General features: G+C 48.3%; 1 protein-coding gene across 2 annotated transcripts in view; it reads right to left on the bottom strand.

The window, feature by feature from the left end:
- Positions 1-244: 244 nt before the first annotated feature.
- The window catches only part of B4GALT2 (beta-1,4-galactosyltransferase 2), a 137,554-nt gene continuing 120,549 nt past the window's right edge, over positions 245-17,249 (bottom strand). For both annotated transcript variants that reach the window (XM_077450743.1, XM_077450744.1), the window contains 3 exons: positions 15,525-15,647; positions 14,369-14,473; positions 245-4,160 (listed from right to left, as the gene is read on the bottom strand). In XM_077450743.1, the coding sequence (XP_077306869.1) occupies positions 4,010-4,160; positions 14,369-14,473; positions 15,525-15,647 (379 nt within the window). In that variant the 3' untranslated portion in view covers positions 245-4,009. The remainder of the gene's footprint in view (positions 4,161-14,368; positions 14,474-15,524; positions 15,648-17,249) is intronic.

Below are 17,249 nucleotides of genomic sequence, written 5' to 3'. Positions count from 1 at the left end.
AAATGTGTTGTAGATCTATTCTGTGCTCTAAATCAGTGCTAAATGTCACCATTTGCTCACCAAGCACACGATTCTTTAAGAAAAATGTCCTTCCAAGTGCAGATCTCAGGACGATCGGGCAGAGTTTTTGCACCACCCCACCCCCCATGTTCCCCCCATTGCCCCTCTAAATGGAAAGGGAAGTATAAATGAGACTTTTGGGGGATGGGAGTGATGAGGCCGACAGAACAGAAGACATGACAGGTTCTCGTTTTCAGGATTATTTTATAAAAACTGTAAAGGCAATAATTACAATGTTTTCTCTGCAAACCCCCGATCACGCAATTATAGAAAAACAATTATAAGAAGCATCCAAAGTACAGAGACCCTCCACCCGCTCCCTCATCCCGCCAGCCACCGATTACCATGCCACGCCAAGCCACTTCTACCGACGGCGGGGGGCGGGGCCGGGGCTGCTCGCTATAACCCGTGTTTTGTACGGGAATATTCCGCTCTTCATCAATCCACATGGATCCCGCCTGATTCCTGGGCCCTCGGGGGATGGGTGACGCCAGATAAATGCAAAATGCGTCAGTGAATCAAAATTGATGGGTCTGGCAGTGCCACTATACATTCAACCTGATACTCCGGGGGAGGGGATATTATATACACCGATTGGGAAAAGAATGAATATATTAGAACGAACATTCCTGCGCATTGCGGCGATGTGCTGATTGCTCAACTAATTCATGAATCGGTTTAGTTACACCCGTTTCTAAATACGATACATTCCCAGATATTCATCATTTCATTTCACATTCTCATACCGGACCTGCCAACGCTCTCCTACTGGTTGTGATATTACCATGTGACCTCAATCTGCCAATAGGAAACATTCTGACTCCGCATTTCTTACCTCATAACCTACTTGGGGATTGCTCTTCAGCGTCTTCCATGGGGCGGAGTTACGCTGCAATTAAAACGCTGAAGTGTGAATGATTCCCCGGTGGAGGGCGCTAAACAGGAATCAGGCGGTTACCTTTTTTTCTTGTAATTTAAATAACCGGCCCCAGAATTGCCGCATTGAATCCTCAGGTGCAAGAAAAATCAATCCCCCGACCAAAACAACCCCCCAAATAGCATTGCACAGCAACACTTTACATCCTCACCTACAGAGCAAGCAGTCTCCATCCCACCGCTGCAGAGGGAGTGCCTTCTGTGTCTGACTTACAGTGTGCCATTTCCATTACGCACTCCACCACTACAGAACATCTTCCCAGAGACAACCTATGCTGCCCTACACCTGCCATCTTCCCAGGCCTCAGCTCCCAGCCCGCCATCTTCCCAGGCCTGAGCTCCCAGCCCGCCATCTGTCCAGGCCTTAGCTTTCTGCCTCCCATCTTCCCAGGCCTGAGCTCCCAGCCCGCCATCTGTCCAGGCCTCAGCTCCCAGCCCGCCATCTTCCCAGGCCTGAGCTCCCAGCCCGCCATCTTCCCAGGCCTGAGCTCCCAGTTCGCCATCTTCCCAGGCCTGAGCTCCCAGCCCGCCATCTTCCCAGGCCTCAGCTCCCAGCCCGCCATCTTCCCAGGCCTCAGCTCCCAGCCCGCCATCTTCCCAGGCCTCAGCTCCCAGCCCGCCATCTTCCCAGGCCTCAGCTCCCAGCCCGCCATCTTCCCAGGCCTCAACTCTCCTCCCGCCATCTTCCCAGGCCTCAGCTCTCCACCCGCCCATGTTCCAGGCCTCAGCTCTTCATCTTCCCAAGCCTCAGTCCTCCAGCCACTGTCTTTGTAGACCTCCGATCTCCACCTGCCATCTTCCTAGGCCTCAGTCCTTCACCTACCATCTTCCTAGGCCTCCTTCATCCATCTGCCATCTTCTCAGGCCTCAGCCCTCTGCCCATCTTTACAAGCCTCAGCTCTTCGCCATTTTCCCAAGCCTCAAACCTCCACCTGCCATTTTCCCAGACCTCAACTCTTCACCCAACATCTTCCCAGGCCTTAGCCCTCCATCCACTATTTTCCCAGGCTACAACTCCCTGCCTACTTCCTTCCCAGGCCTCAGCCCTTCACCCACCATCTTCCCAGGTTTCAGCCTCCAGCACCCAGGCCTCCACCCCACATCATCCCAGGCCTTAGCTTTCCATCCACCATCTTCCCAGGCATTAACCCTCCCATCGCACATCAATTCTCTGGCCTCAGCCATCCACCCGCCATATTCATAGACCTCAGCTCTCCACCCGCCATTTTTGAAAGCCTCAGCCCTTCATCTGCCATCTTCCAAAGCTTCAGCCTCCTGCTCCCCCTCTTCCCAGGCCTCAGCCCTCCACCCCACATCTTCTCAGGCCTCAACTCTCCAGCCACCATCTTCCCAGGGATCAACCTCCCACTCACCCTGTTCCAAGGCCTCAGCCCTCCACCCACCATCTTCGTAGATGTCAGCTCTCCACCCACCATCTTTGGAGACCTCAGCCCTCCATCCGCCATCTTCGTAGACCTCAGCGGTCCATCCGCCATCTTCGTAGACCTCAGCGGTCCATCCGCCATCTTCGTAGACCTCAACGCTCCATCTGCCAACTTCGCAGGCTTCAGCCTCCCGCTCACCCTCTTCTCATGCCTCAACTCTCCAACCCACTTCTTCCCAGGCCTCCGATCGCCACCCCACCCCCAATTTACCTTACAGCTCCAACTCTCCTTCTCCAGGGATATAAGGCAGCGAGTCCTCATATGTCGGATCCTCGTATCTCTCGCTCAAATGCTGCCCACATGCTGATATTCAAAAATAAGGCCCATTTCACACCTGCCCAATAAATGTGTATAAACTACATGCATGGCCTGTGTATATCTGTAAAGGGTTCTCATGCATGTCCTGGTTAAGGTTCATTTATAGAAAACCATCTCCACCAGCTGAAACACGTGAAACCGATAAGACCGGGATAGAACGTAAAGACCGCAAATCTCCGCCCTGACCGCAAAGGGGTGCCATGACAAAATTTTGAGGTGGGGGGATATTATGTGCTTTTTAATCATTATCATTAAACAGAGTAATAATACAATACCTCTGGATATTTATTACTCAACAAAGAAAATTAAGGTGGGGGAGGGTAAAGATGAAGTCACCTGCAGAGTGCGTAGCAGGAATTGGACACAATGGCTTTGTGCATAAATTACAGTAATGGGTGGAGCAACATACAGAGAGATGTTGTGAGTGTAAAGACTCCATAAGAAGCCCCAACCAACATGTAGAACCACCTCCACCATAAATGGCGGGATCAGCATCAAGCTTGGCACCCAGCAGTGTGTGTGATCCCCTCTGGACTGTGGAACAATAATCCAGAAATCTAAGACTCAAAATTGTAAATTTGCACAAAATGGGCACTAAACTTGGCACCGTCCATTTAAACGAACGTCCTTAAAACTGGGTAGTGGTAATACCAGGTGCCGGTTCTGGAGGGTCGGAGGATGGGTGCGATATCTGCGTTTCCTGCTCCGGTTCGAATGCTCCCTTGGGACTGGTGGGAAGCCAACTAAACATTCCACAACATACATTGCATCATCGGTGACACCATCAGCGACAGCACGCTCACCCCCCCCTATAGCTGCCCTGAAGTTTCCCAGTATAACGTTCACCCAACAACGCGTTCCAAAGATGAAAACAACACAAAAAGAAGAAGAAGACTCAGCTTATAAAAAGACAAATGATACATTTGTGAGAAACGAGAAAGTGACAAAATGCTTCCAGCGTATTGTCTGCGCACGGCGAGCGTTCGGGGCAGATCACAGTAGATCAGCATTCGTGGTGCACCTCCCAACCATCTTCTGAGGAACCACCTAACTGCACCACAGGAATAGCGGATCATGGATTGGTGAGAGTAACCAGACGGAGCTCCGCTGTCCAGCCGGAAGATCCCAGAGTGGGCGGGCGCCGCTGGGGGTCAGAGTCCGCGTCAGTTCATCTGCTCAGAAGACCACCCCCAGTAGGCCTCCGGGGAGGTTGAGAAGACAGAGTGCCGTGGAGCGGCCATTGAAGTCCATCACCCCCGAGCCGGTCGCGGAGGCGGCTTGCCGATATCCACTGTGATGTTCGTGTACATGGCGAATTTGGCGAAGTGGACGACGCGGTAGTGCAAGGAGTTGATGCCGTCCTTTTTCATGGTCACTTTAGTGTTCTGGATCTTTGTGAACCTGAAAAAAAAAAAAGGAGAAATTGGGTTTTAAATTTGGAATGAGGATGAGCCAGACTGGGAGCTATCACTTTGCTGAAATTTCATTGAATATTCAGACATTTCATGGAAAGTTGGCTATTTCAGTGCAATGAATCGTAGTCAATTGATAACGGGAAATTTTGGGGGTGTTTGTTCAGGGGTGCAATGGGCTTTAAATGGCTCCTTACATGATCAGTGAGAAGAATGTTCCTTACATTGGTGATCGGTGAGAAGAATGTTCCTTACATTGGTGATCAGTGAGAAGAACGTTCCTTACATTGGTGATCAGTGAGAAGAACGTTCCTTACATTGGTGATCAGTGAGAAGAACGTTCCTTACATTGGTGATCAGTGAGAAGAATGTTCCTTACATTGGTGATCAGTGAGAAGAATGTTCCTTACATTGGTGATCAGTGGGAAGAATGTTCCTTACATTGGTGATCAGTGAGAAGAATGTTCCTTACATTGGTGATCAGTGAGAAGAATGTTCCTTACATTGGTGATCAGTGAGAAGAATGTTCCTTACATTGGTGATCAGTGAGAAGAATGTTCCTTACATTGGTGATCAGTGAGAAGAATGTTCCTTACATTGGTGATCAGTGAGAAGAATGTTCCTTACATTGGTGATCAGTGAGGAAAATGTTCCTTACATTGGTGATCAGTGGGAAGAATGTTCCTTACATTGGTGATCAGTGAGAAGAATGTTCCTTACATTGGTGATCAGTGAGAAGAATGTTCCTTACATTGGTGATCAGTGAGAAGAATGTTCCTTACATTGGTGATCAGTGAGAAGAATGTTCCTTACATTGGTGATCAGTGGGAAGAATGTTCCTTACATTGGTGATCAGTGAGAAGAATGTTCCTTACATTGGTGATCAGTGAGAAGAATGTTCCTTACATTGGTGATCAGTGAGAAGAATGTTCCTTACATTGGTGATCAGTGAGAAGAATGTTCCTTACATTGGTGATCAGTGAGAAGAATGTTCCTTACATTGGTGATCAGTGAGAAGAATGTTCCTTACATTGGTGATCAGTGAGGAAAATGTTCCTTACATTGGTGATCAGTGGGAAGAATGTTCCTTACATTGGTGATCAGTGGGAAGAATGTTCCTTACATTGGTGATCAGTGAGAAGAATGTCCCTTACATTGGTGATCAGTGGGAAGAATGTTCCTTACATTGGTGATCAGTGGGAAGAATGTTCCTTACATTGGTGATCAGTGAGAAGAATGTTCCTTACATTGGTGATCAGTGAGAAGAATGTTCCTTACATTGGTGATCAGTGGGAAGAATGTTCCTTACATTGGTGATCAGTGAGAAGAATGTTCCTTACATTGGTGATCAGTGAGAAGAATGTTCCTTACATTGGTGATCAGTGGGAAGAATGTTCCTTACATTGGTGATCAGTGAGAAGAATGTTCCTTACATTGGTGATCAGTGAGGAAAATGTTCCTTACATTGGTGATCAGTGGGAAGAATGTTCCTTACATTGGTGATCAGTGAGAAGAATGTTCCTTACATTGGTGATCAGTGAGGAAAATGTTCCTTACATTGGTGATCAGTGGGAAGAATGTTCCTTACATTGGTGATCAGTGAGAAGAATGTTCCTTACATTGGTGATCAGTGGGAAGAATGTTCCTTACATTGGTGATCAGTGAGAAGAATGTTCCTTACATTGGTGATCAGTGAGGAAAATGTTCCTTACATTGGTGATCAGTGAGAAGAATGTTCCTTACATTGGTGATCAGTGAGGAAAATGTTCCTTACATTAGTGATCAGTGAGAAGAATGTTCCTTACATTGGTGATCAGTGGGAAGAATGTTCCTTACATTGGTGATCAGTGAGAAGAATGTCCCTTACATTGGTGATCAGTGGGAAGAATGTTCCTTACATTGGTGATCAGTGGGAAGAATGTTCCTTACATTGGTGATCAGTGGGAAGAATGTTCCTTACATTGGTGATCAGTGAGAAGAATGTTCCTTACATTGGTGATCAGTGAGAAGAATGTTCCTTACATTGGTGATCAGTGAGAAGAATGTTCCTTACATTGGTGATCAGTGAGAAGAAAGTTCCTTACATTGGTGATCAGTGAGAAGAATGTTCCTTACATTGGTGATCAGTGAGAAGAATGTTCCTTACATTGGTGATCAGTGGGAAGAATGTTCCTTACATTGGTGATCAGTGGGAAGAATGTTCCTTACATTGGTGATCAGTGGGAAGAATATTCCTTACATTGGTGATCAGTGAGAAGAACGTTCCTTACATTGGTGATCAGTGGGAAGAATATCCTTTAAAGCAGTGGTTCTCAACTCCTGTCCTCGGGGCCCACTAACAGGCCAGATTTTAAGTTTACGATTTTTACCTTGGAGAGATTCAGACTAGAATACTGCAATTACAGAGCAGCAAATTATATCACCTGTGACGTATTTTTAAAGTTATCTTGCAAGCCTGGCCTGTTAGTGGGTCCTGAGGACAGGAGTTAAAGTGGTTGTAAACCCTTACAACCAACTTTGACCTACAGGTGAGCCTAGATTAAGGCTTACCTGTAGGCCCAAGAAATATCTCCTAAACCTAAACGGTTTAGGAGATATTTGCCAAAAGACAGGCACCGTTGTCAACAGCAATATGCCGCGAGTGGCGGCTCCTGTGCGCATGCGCGGGAGTGACGTCATCGCGGCTTCGCCGAATGACAGCGGTGGAGCAGCGAGTCCCACTGAGAAGATGGATGCTCCGGACTACAGGGGACAGCGGTGACTTCGCTGGCTCCTGTGTCAGGTAAGTGACACATAATGGACTACTATGCAATGCGATGCGATGTGATGCATAGTAGTCCATTATGCTTCACCTTTGCAGGGAATCAAAGAGGAAGTAAACTCATTAGGGTTTACTTCCTCTTCTTTAAAGATCATTGGGGGGTTGTGTAGTTGGCACTGCCAAGTGGTGTTGGTCCCATTAATATGGAAGCAGCATCAGATGGGAGGTCAATCAGCCACGGCTCAAGGAACCCCCAGCAACCTCTGGAGGAACCTTGGTTGAGAATGTGGTAATCCATCTATGGAGGTGGAACAAGGAGAGTATCTGGGAGGGTAACTCAGCAGGTATCACGAGGACGGGGTGAAGGTCCTCTGTGGATCTGGATCGGTCTGTACTCCAGGCTTAGCTCTGGTGAAGACTCTGCAGATCGGGATTCCCAGTCTGGAGGAATGAAGAATACTCTCCTATATATCAATGGGAGGGGGTCTATGATCTATCAGCAATTATAGCAGGAGACTCCATTTAATGATTGTTGAACGTTGTATAAATACATCTTTTAGGCTCCTCCCAGAATCGATCTGAATGAAGTGCGGATACAATGTAGCGATATTCCTTCAGAAGTAACAATTGCCGGGAAAGTTATGTGATGTCATTGAATCATGTAATGGGGTGACTTGGTGATGAACTCTGAAGACAATTTTAGGTCCCATAGAGCGCTGGAGATATAAATTGTTTCTATTTCTGAATGTTTCTTAATGAATAAGAGAAGCTTCTCGGCGCACACAGATCTCTGGGGGGGTCACCCAGAAAGGGATTATGATTACGGATCGTCCTATCAGGTGCTGCATGGGGACTACTTCCTTCCACGATGGAATATTCCTATCCGGAGGAATCCCTCGCTCTCTGACCATTCTTGGCTGAACTAATAAAAGGGGCCTCCGGTGCATATCCGCCCCACCAGATGGCGATACCATCCCTAGAAATACATCCATTTATTATAAATCCCGGAGCCGTGCCAGACATGAAAATGTCACTTTATGGAGAATAGAAAAGCTTTAATGTCTGTCCAGATTCCTCTACAGATCTCCGCAGAAGTCTCAGATATAGAAACGCTCCGATATGCAGATAGCGACCAGCTTCCACCATCCCCCCCCCCCCCCCCCCTCATTGTCTGAACATCAGAAGAGGTTTTACAGTTCTGTGTAAATGTGTCCCCCCCCCCCCCCCCCAGAAATGCCTGCGGGTACCTCATAGACATGATCACCCCATCCAGCGTCTTACATCTATAGGCCAGGATGAGGACACCCCATGCATAGTCATGTGAAGGTGACCCAGAGAGGGTGGGTTGGGGGGGGGTGGAATAAGGGGGTGCGGAGAGCGAGGGGGATCAAGACTGGAGGGGTAGACGGGTGAGGGGTTGTAGAGAGGTGCAGAGACAGTGGGGTGCACTGGGTGATCAGAATTTTCAGGGGTAGTGTGCACAGATGGGGAAATGCAAAATTTTTTTTTTTTTTGGGGGGGGGGTTATGGGGTGCAGGGAGGTAGTGGTGAAATGTGGTGCAAAGTTTAGGCGCACAGACTGTAGAGTGCAGTGGTTGGGGGGGTGTAAAATATGGGGTGTGTGTGCAGGATCAAGGAAGCGCAATGTTTGGGGGGATGCAGAGGTGCAGATGTGCAGGGGGTGCAGAGGCTGGGAGAGGGGACATGGGTAGGGTACATAGACAGGGAAGTGCAGCGCTAGTTGGGGGGTTGTAGAGGTTGGGGGTACAAAGACAGGGAAGTGCAGAAAGTGAGGGGTGCAGAGGTTGGGGGTGCTGTGTTCGAGAGGGTTTAGAATTTGGGGAGATTGGGCGTGCAGGGAAGTGCAGATTTGGGGCTGCAGGAATAGTGGGGTGTAGTGGTTAGGGAGAGGGGTGTAGAATTCAGGGTGGGGGATGCAGGGACAAGGAAGGGCAGAATTTGGGGAGGCTGCAGAGGTTGAGGGTTTCTGGGATAGGGGGGTGCAGAGATTGGAAGACTGCAGGGACCTGGAAGTGCGTAGCTTGCAGGGCTGCATGGACAGAGAAGTGCAGAATTTAGGGAGGCTGCAGAGGTTCTGGGATAGGGGGGTGCAGGGACAGGGAAGTGCAGAGGTTGTGGGTAAGAGTTTATAGGGGTGCAGGGACAGGGAAGCGCAGAGAATGAGGGGTGCAGAGTTTGGGGTGCCGTATTTGAGAGGATTTAGAATTTGGGGAAGTTGGGTAGGAAGTCACAGGTAAGCGCAGATTTGGGGTTGCAGGAATAGTGGGGTGTGGTAGTTAAGGAGACGGGTGTAGCATTCAGAGGCGGGGGATGCAGAGACAAGAAAGTGCAGAACTTGGGGAGGATGTGGTGGTTGAGGGGTTCTGGGATAGGAGGGTGAAGAGATTGGAAGGGTGCAGAGACAGGGAACTGCAGAGTTGGGGGTGCTGAGTTTGGAGGTTGCAGAGACAGGGAAGTGTAACGTTTGAAGGGGGGGTGCAGAGGTTGGGGGGGATGCAGAGTTTGCAGGGGTGCATGGACAGGGAAGTGCAGAGTTAAGGGCGGGGGGGGGGGGGGGGTGCAGGGACAAGGAGGTGCAGAGACTGGTTGTTGGGTATGCGGGGACAGGGAGGTGCAGATTTGGAGGGGTGAAGAGGTTTGGAGGTGTAGAGGTGGGGGGGGGGGTGCAGGGACAGGGAGGTGCAGATGTCAAAGGGACAGGGAGGTGCAGAGTTGGGGGGGGGGATAAATAGACAGAGACTGGTTGTTGGGTGTGCAGGGACGGGGAGGTTTTGGAGGGGTGAAGAGGTTTGGGGGTGCAGAGGGACACGGAGGTGCAGCCTTTGGAGGGGTGAAGGGGTTTGGGGGTGCAGAGGTTGGGGGGGGGGGTGCAGGGACAGGGAGGTGCAGATGTGGAGTGGTGAAGAGGTTTGGGGGTGTAGAGGTTTGGGGGTGTAGAGGTTTGGGGGTGTAGAGGTTTGGGGGTGTAGAGGTTTGGGGGTGTAGAGACAAGGAGGTGTAGCCTTTGGAGGGGTGAATAGGTTTGGAGTGCAGAGGTTGGGGGGTGCAGGGACAAAGATGCAGATTTGGAGGGGTGAAGGTTTGGGGGTGCAGAGGTTGGGGGGTGCAGGGACAAAGATGCAGATTTGGAGGGGTGAAGGTTTGGGGGTGCAGAGGTTGGGGGGGTGGAGGAACAGCCTTTGGAGGGGTGAAGGTTTGGGGGTGCAGAGGTTGGGAGGTGCAGGGACAAAGATGCAGATTTGGAGGGGTGAAGGTTTGGGGGTGCAGAGGTTGGGAGGGTGGAGGGACAGCCTTCGGAGGGGTGAAGGTTTGGGGGTGCAGATCTTAACAGCAGAAGGTGAACATTTCCTGATATGCGGCTGGTCGGGTTGATCGGGTCTATAGAGCACAGGCCTTCTGTGAAGTATTTGGATCCATGTAGAAAACAAAGTCTACCCCGGGAGGTTCGGGGAATTAATGGGGACCATCTGCACTATTTTCAGGTGTTATACAAGGAGGCTCCCAGCCCCCGTTTATTCCCGTATACGCCTCAATGTGAGCTTACCCAGATATACAGATAACATGAAGCCAGGGTTGCTTTGTATGAAGAGAGTCTGTGAAGAGGTAACAACAAGCAAACAAAGAAGCAAAGAAACGTTGAATTAGTTGGACCTCAGTGACGTCTCTACAGCTCTCCAGGGACAGCCAGAGCAATGCAAAGGATATAAGGCCACAGTTGTTTGAGATATATGCAGGGCCGCTGATAGAAATCATGGGGCCCCGTACAGCCTACCTGACGGGGCCCCCCTTCAGCTCAACCCCCGGCCCCACCCATGGTCCCTCCTTCAGCCCCACTCTGTCCCAGCCCCTCCCCAGACCCCGCCTTGAAACAAAGTGCAGGTTTGTCTACAAGTGATAGGCATTGGCGGCACTGTCTGCAGCACATTACGGCATTGGCGGCACGGGTGCAACTGTCTCTGCAGGCAGCACATGGCCATAATGCATGTGCTACCGGCAGACAGTGCCGCCAATGCCATAACGTGCTGCAAACAGTGCCAGCCGTGACACTAATGGCATAACGCATGTGCTACTGGCTGACAGTGCCACCCATGCCGCCAATGCCATATTGTGCTGCAAACAGTGCCACCCATGCCGCCAATGCCATATTGTGCTGCAGACAGTGCCACTCATGCCGCCAATGGCATAATGCCATTGGCCGCATGGGTGGCACTGTCTCTGCAGGCATCACATGCATTATGACATTAGCGTCATGAGTGGCACTGTCTGCAGCACAATATGGCATTGGCAGCATGGGTGGCACTGTCTGCAGGCAGCACATGTCCTATGGGCCATAACGCATTTGCTACCTGCAGACAGTGCCAACCATGCCACCAATGCCATATTCTGCTGCAGACAGTGCCACCCATGCCACTAATAGCATAATGTGTATATGCTGCTGCATCAGTAGTAGATCTTGAACCCCCCCCCCCAGGCAGGCACCTGTGTCATTTTTAGCCAGGCCCCATGAGGCACTTCTTCCCTGATCCTGCTGCTGCCTGGACTGGAGTGTCCACAAATGATACCATTCAAATGCGATGTCAATGATGCCAGCTACTTCTTTTTTGTGTTCTGCCACCGCCGCTCGCCTCACTGACACTTCTTTAATGAGGAGGGGGGGAGGAATCACTCCATGGCGCCAGGGGGACGGCACAATAGAGGACGCACTGGCTGGGACTTGAGCCACAGCCAGCATGAGGAGTGGGTGCAGGCAATTTGGTTGGTAGTTGAGTTGGATGGACTCTGATCGGCCATGGCTGGAGGATTTTTTTTATATTAATTATTTATCTGCTCAGCTTGCCCGGGCCCCCCTGCTGGCCGGGCCCGGTACAACAGGGCTAGTTGTACTGGACTATCAGCAGCCCTGGATATATGAGTATATATACAGTACTGTACAAAAGTCTTAGGCAGGTGTGATGCTAATGCTGTAAATGAAGAAAGCTTTCAGAAAGCGAAGTGTTAATAGTTTATTTTTATCAATTAATGAAAATGGAAAGTAAATGAAGAGAAATCCAAATCCAATCAATATTTCGGGGTACCCCTCCCCCCCCCTTGCCTTCTTCTAGGTAGACTTGCACACAGTTGGTGAAGGAACTCGGCAGGTAGGTTGTTCTATGTACATCTTGGAGAACTGAGCACAGATCTTCTGTGGATGTCGGCTGCCTCCAATCCTTCATCCCAGACAGACTCCATGATAGTGAGATCTGGGCTCTGTGGGGGCCAAACCTTCATTTCCAGAACGTCTCCTTTTTTACACTGAAGATAGTTCTAATGATATTGGTTGGATGCTTGGGGTGGTTGTACTACTGCAGAATAAATTCGGGGCCAATCACACGCCTCCCTGATGGTATGACATGATGGAGAAGTATCTGCCTGCATTTCTCAGCATTGAGGACACCATTGAGCCTCCAAATCCCACCATTTGCATTAATGCAGCCCAAACTTGCAAGGTCCTCCAGTATGTTTCAAAGTTCACATTTTGACTTTCTTCGCTTATCCTTGTTTCCAACTCGGTGGCTATTTGGCCACAATTCTTCCATGAAGACCACTTCTGGCCAGACTTCTCCCGACAGTTGATTGGGGGGTCCCACTGGTTTTCTCCAGACTTCTCTGCAGTGAAAATGGGGGTATCTGGGTCCTACTGGTTTCCGCCAGACTTCTCCGGACAGTAGATGGGGGTATCTGTGTCCTACTGGTTTCCGCCGGACAGTAGATGGGGGTATCTGGGTCCTACTGGTTTCCGCCGGACAGTAGATGGGGGTATCTGGGTCCTACTGGTTTCCACTAGTTCTGTGCTGATGGAATTGTTGGACATCTTCAAATGTGGAAGGGAAGTATGATGTGTCTTTCAACTGCTGGCCGCTCACTGCGTCTATGCTCCTTGCCATTGCCCGTTTCTTTTTTTAAAATAAGGACACTTACCTGCCCAGCGCGCCCGCGATGTCGGCACCCGAAGCCGATCTCTCGATCGTCTCTCGGGTGCTGCCGCCGCCATCTTGGGTATGGGAATCAGGAAGTGGAGCCTTTCGGCTTCATTTCCCGGTTCCCTACTGCGCATGCGCGAGTCGCGCTGCGCAATAAGGATGGTCCCAGCTGTCTCTGGGATCCGTGTGTTTCCCAGCAGGCAGCGGGGGACCTTTGGAAAGGGGCGTAGATTCTGCGGAAAGGGGCGTACCTTCTGCAGAATCTACGCCGGAAGTGGGTGCAGATACCTGTACTGTACAGGTACCTGCACCCCCCCCTCCCCCCTGAAAGGTGCCAATTGTGGCGCCGGAGGGGGGGGAGGGTTCCAATGAGCGGAAGCTCCACTTTAGGGTGGAGCTCCGCTTTAAAAGAGCTTTTACAGCACATCTTGGACCGCCAGTCTGCTTTGAAGTCTTTGACTGGAAGAGGCCTTATGGACTCAGTAGAACTCCCTTGTGTCGTGTTGCTGGGCTCAGTCTTGCCGTGGTGAGTGACCTTTGACATGAAACGTTCTTCCACAACCTCACCTTAGTAGCAGAGTTTGGCTGTTCCTCACCCATTTTTAAGCGTCCTACACCGCTGTCTGTTTGCAGTTAATTAATGTTTCACCCTACATATGGAATTGATGATCATTAGCAAATGCTTGGTATAATTGGTTAATCATATGACTGACTCTAATCCTTGATGCTGGGTTAAAACCAAAAAGGCGGTCACACCAAATACCAATTTGATTTAGATTTTTCTTCTGTTCACTCGCTTTGCATTTTGTAAATTGATAAAAAAAAAATATATATATATATATATATATATATATATATATATATATATATATATATATATATATATATATATATATATATATATATATATATATATATAGGCTTTTTTTTTTTCTGAAATCATTCTTACTTTACAGCATTTCTTCACACCTGCCTAGAACTTTTTCACAGTACTATATAAAGAAAAAAAGAAAGAGTGCATTGGGTGAAGCAGAGGATGTTGAGTGTAGACTGATGGGGTGATGGGAGAGATGGAGGGGATGGAGGAGATGGAGGGATGGAGGGGGGGGGTGGAGAGATGGAGGGACGGAGGGGGGGGGGGGGGATGGAGAGAGGGGATGGAGGGGATGGAGGGACGGAGGGATGGGGTGATGCAGGTATGGGAGGGATGGGGGGGATGGGGTGATGCAGGTATGGGAGGGATGGAGGGATGGAGGGATGGGGGGATGGGGTGATGCAGGTATGGGAGGGATGGAGGGATGGGGGGATGGGTGGGGATGGGGTGATGCAGGTATGGGAGGGATGGGGGGGATGGAGGGATGGGGGGGATGGGGTGATGCAGGGGATGGAGGGGATGGGGGTTGCAGTGTGGAGAAGGAAGGTTGGTGCAGGCAGGCGGAGGCGATTCTGAATTACCGTTGCGGATTGGGTTCATTGTGCTTATCTCGCTCGTGTTTGATCATCCGGTATCGTCCAATCCGGATGTCGGGTCGGGAAACTTTCATACCGTTCAGCGTTATCCTGGAGAACAGAGATAGAAACATTTATATTCATTTCATACAATGTGTCCCCTGCCATGTATGTCCATTATAAATGGCATCCGACACCAACCCCACCCCCCCATCTATATTATACCCCCCGGGACACCAACCCCCATCTATATTATACCACCAGAGACACCAACTCGCCACCTATATTATACCCCCTGAGACACCAACCCTGTCCATATTTTACCCCTCGGGACACCAACTCCCCATCTATATTATATCCCCATCTATATTATACCCCTCTGGGACACCAACTCCCCATCTATATTATACCCCCCGGGACACCAACCCCCATCTATATTATACCCCCCGAGACACCAACTCCCCACCTATATTATACCCCCCGAGACACCAACTCCCCACCTATATTATACCCCCCGAGACACCAAACTCCCCATCTATATTACACCCCCCAAGACACCAACTCCCCACCTATATTATACCCCCATCTATAGTATACTCCCAGGGACACCAACTCCCCATCTATATTATACCCCTTGAGACACCAACCCCCATCTATAATTATACCCCCAGGACACCAACCCCCATCTATAATTATACCCCCAGGACACCAACTCCCCATATATATTATACCCCCCAAAACACCAACTGCCCATCTATATTACACTCCCCAGGACACCAACCCCCTTGTCTATATTATAATTATATATATATATATATATATATATATATATATATATATATATATATATATATATATATAAATATATATATATATAAAAGACACGGTATGCACACAGGGGGGCGCTGTGGTAGGAATAATTATATATTATAATTATTATAATTATATATATATATATATATATATATATATATATATATAAAAGACACGGTATGCACACAGGGGGGCGCTGTGGTAGGAATAATTCAAGAAATAACTTCATGAAACAACAGGAGACACATCTGTGACATCATCAGCCCTTTCCCGTCTCTCCGGCACAATCATCTCTGAAGACGGCTCAGACTTCTATCTGCTGGATAAGATTGCAGGAAATCTCACCAACCTGTTGTAAATGTCGTCATCTTCTCCCCCCCAGCCCCAGTACTCGTTGGGGAAACCGTTTATCTTCAAGAACTGAGCTTTACTCAACCCCGAGACTCCGCCAAAGTACCCCGCATAGGGCAACCTGTGGGGAACCAAAGACAAGAAGAGGCGGATATGTGACAATCACATACAATCTTCTGCTGCTACAATGTGTTTTATTATTATTATTATTGGTACTTATATAGCGCAGTCAATTTACACTTCTCTTTACATCTATATTGTACATTCATATCACTCCCTGCCCTCAAGGAGCTTACAATCTAAAGTCAATAACTCCCATTCATACGTACAATACATATACTAGGGCCAATTTTTATTCACGAATCTCAACCTTCCTTCATGTAAAGATTCTATAATCCCACCCACGAGGAACCAAGGATCTGATTTATCACTAAACCAAAACCTTAACCATAACATTTAATGCTAACCCTAACCATTGATCCTAACATTTAACGCTGACCCTAACCTTTATCACGAAACCCTAGCATTTAATGCCAACCCTAACCCTTAACCCCAACCCTTATCCCTAACCCTAGCATTTAATGCTAACCCTAACCCTGATCAAAAACCCAAACATTTAAGGCTAGCCCTAACCCCTAACCATAATCCCTAACCCTAGCATTTAATGCTAACCCTTATCCCTAACCCTTATCCCTACCCCTAGCATTTAATGCTAACCCTAACCCTGATCAAAAACCCAAACATTTAAGGCTAGCCCTAACCCCTAACCATAATCCCTAACCTTAGCATTTAATGCTAACCCTTATCCCTATCCCTACCCCTAGCATTTAATGCTAACCCTAACCCTTATCCATAACCCTACCATTTAACCCTAACACTTATCACTAACCCTTAACCCTAACATTTAACGCTAAGCCTAATCCCTAATGTTTAATGCTAACCCTTAACCCTAGAATTTACCACTCTTAACCCTAACCTTAGCATTTAAGGCTAATCCTAACCATTAACTCTTATCCCCAACATTTATTGCTAACCCTAACCCTTACCACTAACCCTAACATTTATCACTAAACTTTAACTACAATGTTTAATGCAAACTCTAACCCTTAACCCTAGCATTTAATGCTAGGCCTAACCCTTATCCATAACCCTAACATTTAATGCTAGGCCTAACCCTTATCCATAACCCTAACATTTAATGCTAGGCCTAACCCTTATCCATAACCCTAACATTTAATGCCAACCCTAACCATTAACTCTAACCCTTATCCCTAACCCTAATCCCTAAACCTAACATTTAATACTTATCCTAACCCTTAACCCCAATCCCTAAACCTAATAATTGAATGCTAACCCTAACCCTTAACCCCAATTATTAACACTAAACTTTATCTTTAACCATAACCCTTAAGCATAACCCTTAACCCTAACATTGAACATTGAACAAACCCTAGCATTTAATGCTAACCCTTATCCACAACCGTAACAATTAACACTAACCTTAACCCTTACCACAAACCCAAATATTTAACGCTAACCCTTAACCCTAATCCCTAACATTTAATGATGACCCTAACCCTAGCATTTAATGCTAACCCTTAATCCTAAACCCTAACCCTAGCATTTAATGCTAACCCTTAATCCTAAACCCTAACCCTAGCATTTAGACCCCTTTCACACCAGGGCGTTTTGCAGGCGCCATAGCGTTAGAAATGGCGCCTGC

This window comes from Lithobates pipiens, unplaced genomic scaffold, assembly GCF_037356315.1.
Source record: "Lithobates pipiens isolate NorthernLeopardFrog02 unplaced genomic scaffold, aLitPip1_a1.2 Scaffold_23, whole genome shotgun sequence".
Classification (NCBI taxonomy): domain Eukaryota; kingdom Metazoa; phylum Chordata; class Amphibia; order Anura; family Ranidae; genus Lithobates; species Lithobates pipiens.
This window is presented reverse-complemented; position numbering and strand designations above follow the sequence as displayed.